Genomic DNA, 7,444 nt, shown 5'->3' on the forward strand with positions numbered 1-7,444 from the left:
AGAAGATCCCTTGGAGCTGGAGTTACAGATGGTTGTGAGCCACCCAGCATGGGTGCTAGGCATTGAACCCAGGCCTTCTACAAGAGCAGCAAGTTCTCTTGACTTCCTGTTTCCCTAGACCCTCAAAATACAAACACTTTAAAAGAAGTTTGTGGGAAAATGGTGTTCAGAAGAGAGACGAGATCTTGTTGGACATCCTGGTAATTTTATTAGCCACGTGTCGCGCCTGTTAGACTGCAAGGACTCAGTGCATCAGAGAAAAAGGGAGAATAAATGGATCAGAAGCTCTCGCCATAGACGTACACAGGACCTCAAGCAGAAGACTGCTGTACCAGTGCTGGAAGGAGCATGAACTGTGTGACCCTTGGGAATGGCCAGCTGGCAGCATGCTGTATAAAATTGTTAGGCTGGACATGACCTTTGACCCAGCAATCTCATTTCAAGGAATCAGTTGGGCATATAACCCTGTAGGGGTAAAGAGCTAGGTATGTTCCTTTAGTTGTGAAAAATTGAAATTTATGTAAGTCTTCAGCAGTAACAGTGGATGGAACCGTCTGGTATCTCTGTATGCAGGTCTCAAAGCTACCTCACAGGAAAATGTTGAGTAGAAGTACAAAATGTTCTTAGTATAGTCTGTGAAGGAAAGGTCTTAAAATTATTATTATTGTGTTAACACAATATCATTACATTTTATTTTTGTATTTTATTATTACATTAATATTATTATGAGATAAAAGTAGCTTCAGGATGTTTACTGGTTACCTCTAAAGGATAGGTTTATGGGTAATTTGTACTTTCTCTGTATTTCCCACAGTAGCTTCAATATCTCAACTAAAATATTTTCTAAAAACATTCACAGTAATAACATTTAGAGTGTTTGAGGTGAAAAACATGGCTAGTAATTGGTTTTTCTTTCTAGATTTTGTACTGATTCTGAAAACAGAATTGGGAATGGTGGTGTGGAAGAGATCAAAGGTCATCCGTTCTTTGAGGGTGTAGACTGGGGGCACATAAGGTACGTCCTGCAGCCTGAGCTGACAAACACCCATCTTCTGGATTTGGTGGTTAGTGCACTTCTGTTTCTTCTTGACTCGTGGTTCTCAACTTGATGGTCATGACCCCTTTCATGTGATTGAATGACCTTTTCATGGAGTCACCTACGACCATTGTAAAACACAGATGTTACATTATGATTCCTAACTAGTGTATGTACACTTAATAAGTAAATCTTTAGACCAGGCTGGCCTCAAACTCAGAGATCGCCTGCCTCTGTCCCGAGTGCTGGGACTAAAGGTGTGCACCAACACAGCCCAGCCAATTAAAATTTTTTTGTTGTTGATTTGTTTTTTGAGGCAGGGTTTCTCTGTAGCCCTGGCTGTCCTAGAACTCACTCTGTAGACCAGGCTGGCCTCGAACTCAGAAATCTGCCTGCCTCTGCCTCCCAAGTGCTGGGACCAAAGGCGTGTGCCACCACTGCCTGGCCAATTTAAATGTTTTAAATGACATTTTAAGTATTTCTATAGTTAAATGTTTTTAGCATAAGAAGGCATTTTTGTGAATAGATTTTTATTTTATTTTATTTTATTTTTTTGTTAATCTAACCTTTCTGGTCCCCTTAAAGTCTATATGGCTGACAAGCTTTGAATTCAGATTTTATCACAAATACATGTGCCCCTTTTTTCACAGATGTCTTTGTATTTACTAATCTTCACTAGAATTCTAGTCCTAATTCACTTAGATCTGATCTCTCTCTGTCTCCCACTTTCAGTAAAATACCTTCTCTTTTAATTTTCTTTTCACCTTAAGAAAAAAACAATAGCATGAAGGGCAGGAGTTGGAGCTGGGCAGCAGAGCACTTGCCTAGCTCCGCTCAGTCTCCAGTGCTGGAGGGAAAACATGAGAAAGTCTTCATGAAAACTTCCAAGTAGATGAAAACACCCACTCAGCTGTATTCAGAGCCACAGCAGACAGACCTCATGGCTTTCTTGTCCTGGGCTGCAGTGGGCAAGACTTTTCCAGAGTGGTTTGTTGGACAGTTACGAGTTCAAGATGATGATCAGTCACACACAGTGTGACCTCCAGGGAAGACACACTGAGAAGCTGCAGAGGCAGTGACTTCTCAGAGGAGGCAACACTACCTGCTGTGCTTAGTCTAAGGGTGGTTCTCAACCTTCCTAACACTGCGACCCTTTGAATAGAGTTCCTCATGGCTGCTGAATTGCCTTTGCAGGGAAAGACCAGCAGCTATCCCTATAGAAATCCGGAGTATAGATGACACCTCAAACTTTGATGACTTCCCTGAGTCTGATATCTTACAGCCAGGTAAGAGCTTCACAAGCATAGCCACACTGCAGTCACCTGTGAGGTGACAGACACATCACCAATGAAATCCCTTTGCCCTGAGTTGCCTTTTTTCTCTTTCTAGTGCCGAATACCACAGAGCCCGACTACAAATCCAAAGACTGGGTTTTTCTCAACTACACCTACAAAAGGTTTGAAGGACTGACTCAGAGAGGCTCCATTCCCACATACATGAAAGCTGGGAAATTATGATGATCACAGTCACCCGCAGCCAGAACCCAGGTAGCTGCATCCCCAGGCTGGCTCGGCATCAGCACCAGGCGCTCCGGGACGGTGCTGCTCTGCAGCCAGAGGCACATTACAGCTTGGGATCTGAGGCTGCTACGGCTATGGGAATGGCTCTGCTTTTTTTTTTTTTTTTTTGTATTAACTTTATTATACAAAGGTACTGGAACAAAAGGAACGGACATTCCCTCCTAACTGCACTGCCTACGTGCATGTTGAGAGGTCCATCCTGCCCATGTGCTGCGCTTCAGATTACAACACTAATCCAGCCAGAACTGCATAGCACTGACGGCACCGTGGCAGCCTGAGGTCGCTCTTGGTGTCCTGCTTCACTGCAGAGCCCGGGGGTCTAGAATCAGTGAGAAGCCATCTTCTGTAGCTGCTGTTAGAACATTTGCCCCGTTGATTTGGACATTGTAGGCTATACATGAAGAGTTTCTGTACCAGCTCCAAGGAACTTAAGGACACTGACTTCAACATTAGAATTTCCTGTCAAGCTCTTATGCAGACCCTGAGGTAGGGAAGATAAGCTTCTGTCAGGGTGAGGACATTTCTCTTCTTCACTCCAGCATCCTCCAAGGCTGACTGCGCTGAGAGAGAGGGACAATTGATGTGCTCACAGGGATGTACCTGAGTGATTGTCAGCTACTCCATTTTTAACAAGAGGGCGTAGTGTTGTTTTAATTGGAGGATGGTGAGCTGAGTTTCAGAAATGACCATGAAAGCTGCTTGTAGAACCTAGTGTGTTTTTATTAAACTATTTTTTTAAATGTCAAACTTCTGATCAAGTCAATGGACACTGTGGAAAGCAGAGTGTGACTCACTGTGGCTTTCTGCAGAGGCGGTTCATGTCTGCTGGCTACCCCTTGTTCCCTTGATAGCACTAGTGCCATTGTTTTCCAATGAACCAAAGATCCTGGGCAGTGGCTGTCGGGGGAGTGGAGCTCTGCTCTCCAGGGGTGCCACACTCTGCTCCTCTCCACGAGGCAGACCTTTGACAGAGGCCAGCCCTGATCACTGTTAGCTCATCACTGTGGTTAAAGCCCATCATGAAATAAAGGAAGTGGATGCAGGCTGGGAGGGAGTGACTGGGACTGGGCAGAAAAGTCAGCATCAGATTCTTGGGGTGTTTCCCTAGGGATTACATCATCTTTTCTTGCCTGGCATTTTGATTCTGAAACAACTTTCTGAAGAGGTGTGGTTTTGTGAGTTGTAGTTGTAGTAACTTCTCAGGGAAGGAATAGCTAATGTTTATCATCTGTGATGGGAGGCAGTGAGGCTTATGGGAGGAATGTCTCTCCTGAGGGGACTGAACAATACCTTGTGACCCTTCTTTCATCAAGGCCATCAGCTCCTGATGTATTTTGGTGAGTCCTTTAAGGCCACCCAGTGTGTTCCCATTTTGTTGCTGAGCCTGGCGATCAATACCACCTCTCGAGCTACTGGCTTAGCTGTAGCCTGATGGATCCTGTGCTGGAATATTTGGAGAAAGCACTGAAAATGGTGGACGAGCCTCCCTGATGACTTTAGCTGCCTTAATATCTGCAGGGTATATGGGCTTCTCCAGGTTGTCTGTCTCAAGAGTACTTCAGTAGCAGAGACCCCGGGCTATAGGGATTCTACCTTTTCTTTTAGAATGGGACTTTTCTAGTGTGAGGGTGACTAGGTTGGATAGGAGACTTTGCCACATTCTAGTTGCCATAACTATCTAACTACCGTAGGGTGGCAGTGTTGTCAAGTCCTGGTAACTGGGGTAGGTTGAGATGAGTGTAAAGAAGAATCACTGAGCTTAGGTTTCCATGATGTAGGGACAGAGCACTCACTCCATCTGATTTCTGTTGTGGTTGTAAAAGCTGTGAGAGGCAGGTTTCCTGGTGGTGGAGAGGCATTTTGGGAAGTTTGCTTTGCTGGTTGCGTCCTCCCTTGGTATCAACATGGCTATCCATTCTTCAGGAATCTCTCACGGAAGTGTTCCCTAAGCTAGTGTAAAGGCCCCTAAAGACTGTGTCTGCCTGTTGAAGCAAAAATATGAGGCATGCAGCAAATTATACAAATAATTTGCAGAGATCCCTTGAGACTGACCTTTTTTTCATTATACATTTCCCATATTTTAGGTGAGTAATGTAATTTAAGTGATAAAACCCTATCTTAATTAACTGGGCATAGTGACATTTTCTCTTAATCTCTATTTTGAATCAAGGAAGTTTTATTATAAATAGTGGTTTGAGTTTTTCTAAGTATATGGAAAATGTGTATAATAATTCAGATGTATTGTTTTCCTGATTGAATAGAGACTTGTATTTTTTCATTAAAACCCTTGTGTTGAAGCTGTTTGTTAACAGATAAATCTACAGGTGTATGAAATCCTGGGCTATCCAAAGTAAGGTGTGACCACTTAACCATAGGTGGCTGGTCAGCTGTGTGATGACGATGCCAGCTATGGGATATTAAATACATTCTTTGTTGCTAAGGCTTCAGATAGGTCTCCTTTACTTCCATATCAGCTTAGCTCTTAAACACATGCATAGCTCTGGTCAAGCTATACCTTTTCAAATATCCTGAAACATACTTTGTTCTGGTGTCAAGAATCTAATCCACCAGTCAGTCTCTGCTGGCAAGAGAGATCCACCCATCTTTTGGCAGTCTACAAGTAAGTTACTTGAGGGTCAGAAAAGGGTCCTGGCACATCCTCTCTTTGAATTGTTAAAAGTTCAAATTCGGAAAATTCAAAGGCAACTGTATTGCTATGATCATGGTTATTTCTCATTTTTTTCCAAAATTATTTTCTCTGTAGAAGTGCACTTATTTCTGAAAAATCTTAAAGAAGCCAACACTTAATAAATACGAGACTTGAGACTACTAGAAATATTTAAGGTTTTTATTACAAAATGTGGGGAGATAAAGGAATAAAGTAATAGAAGTGTATTGTGGTTATGGTTTTTTTTTTTTTTTTTTTTTTTTTTAAGCAATATAATCCAGCAGTTGTCCAGAACCAACTGGCTTCTGAGCCCATCCAGCGTTTTGAAGCCTGTTGGGCAGGGGCATCGAGGGCCTGTTTACTCACAGCACAATGAGAATAAAGCCACATTTACAAAAGCTCTGTTGGTGGGTGTTTGTTTTGTTTGTTGTTGGGTTTCAGATTGGTGTTATCCAAAACTTAAATACTATATTGTGAGTAAAATTGCCAAATAGCTATTATACCTGAAGATCATATCACGAAAAGATTAAAGTATTTCAAGTTTTGAATCAAGACAGTTGAACAAGTCTGTCGGCACATGTACACATATAGATACAGTAAAAATAAAATTCTAAGAGTGAAGAAAAATAATGAGCCAGAAAGTCCCTCCTCCCCCATCTCGTTACTGGCTGTGATTCTGTCAACTTTTAATTAACTGGTACCTGGCTAGTGGTTGACTTAAACCAGGATTTAGGTCCCTAATACCAGGGTCGATCTCACTGTACATCTATGGTTACCTGAAACCAAATTAGTGTTCTTCCAAGAGCCTTCAGTTAATCAAAAGGCCCTAGAAACAAGTGTGCTCTAGATACTTGCAACCCTGGTCTGGGCCACACAGTGAGACCCTCTCTCAAAGACGGAGAAAAAACGACAACCCTGCACTTAAGTCTGTTGTGGCTGGTGAGCAACAGGCCATTCTTCGTCCTTCCTAACCCACCTGTATGATGAACACAGAACCACTGTGCAGGGTGCTAGGCCCCAGGTTCCTTGTGCTCTGAGGAGTTCCCAGAGCTACTCATCTGTTGTGCTTCTGGCTTCCTGCCCAGCTGCTGCTATTGAGGGCTCATGTCTACTGAAATGGTCATAAAGAAATAGAGTCCTCCACTTAATTTCTTGTCCCAGCGAGGGGTGGGTGCTATGTCTAAAGGGAGGGTGTTCCTAACCTTTGAAAAAATTAAGTGTGTCTCAGCCAGGAGCTGTGGGGTAGAGCTGAGACCTCATCCTGGTTGGATTTGGAGACTGAGCCCTAGAGAGGCCACTGGTAGACTCACCAAAAGTATGTGACATGTTTATTATTGGTTATTGTGGGAACAACTTTAATAACGTAATGGGCTCTGTGCAATAGGAGCAGAACGGAGTTCCACAGAGCCAAGTGCATGCTAAGTGCTGGGTGCCCCCACTCTAACTAAGACCACTTTCAAAACAGATTGGCTTTTAGTAAAAACAATTACAAAAACATTGAAATCAGAATGAAGCTTTGCTGAAGTTATTTAGGTTAGCAAGCAATACAGGGCTCACACTAACCAGAACTCCCTAAATAGCTCCTTTAAAAGGACCCTACTCCAGTTTCTCTGCATCCCTCAGATTCTCTTCCTCTCCCATGAACATACTTCACTCCCAGTTTCTTCTCTGCCGTAACTCTCTGTCTTAGGCCAAACTCAAACCTGTCTTCTCATTCCAGAAGCCTGTAGGGAATCTGCTCATCTGGATGCACTGAAGATTTGTGTTACCATTTCTCCACACCACTCTCTTCACACAAACCCACTGCACAAGCCCAGGAGTCTTCTCCAGGATTCCTTTCCTGGGCTGTTTCTGGAGGCAGAAGGCAAAGGTCATTTGAAATGTCATTAGTATGATCATTTGTGTTCAACCTCTTCTGTTGGGAATTGCTTCTAATGCTTTGGCTTAATTCGGCTCCTAAAGCTGCACTTCCAGACCTGAGGGTCTCTGCCCACAGCTGGCTTTGATTGATAATAAAGAATTGTCATACAGCCAATGACTGGGCAGGGAGACGGAGGCAGGGCTTTTAGATTGCACGGGGTGGGGGTGGGGGTGGGGGTGGGTGGAGAAGAATCACCATGACCATGAAGGGAGAGAAATCATCCAGTGATGTAGGTGGAA

The 7,444-nt window shown here is 43.4% G+C and overlaps 1 protein-coding gene across 9 annotated transcripts in view; it reads left to right on the forward strand.

The window, feature by feature from the left end:
- Stk38l (serine/threonine kinase 38 like) overlaps positions 1–5,548 on the forward strand; it is a 54,238-nt gene extending 48,690 nt beyond the window's left edge. For all 9 annotated transcript variants that reach the window (XM_076940856.1, XM_034511638.2, XM_076940852.1 and 6 more), the window contains 3 exons: positions 920–1,015; positions 2,231–2,322; positions 2,426–5,548. In XM_076940856.1, the coding sequence (XP_076796971.1) occupies positions 920–1,015; positions 2,231–2,322; positions 2,426–2,553 (316 nt within the window). In that variant the 3' untranslated portion in view covers positions 2,554–5,548. The remainder of the gene's footprint in view (positions 1–919; positions 1,016–2,230; positions 2,323–2,425) is intronic.
- The last annotated feature ends 1,896 nt before the right edge of the window (positions 5,549–7,444 follow it).

Source organism: Arvicanthis niloticus, chromosome 9 (assembly GCF_011762505.2).
Source record: "Arvicanthis niloticus isolate mArvNil1 chromosome 9, mArvNil1.pat.X, whole genome shotgun sequence".
Taxonomy (NCBI): domain Eukaryota; kingdom Metazoa; phylum Chordata; class Mammalia; order Rodentia; family Muridae; genus Arvicanthis; species Arvicanthis niloticus.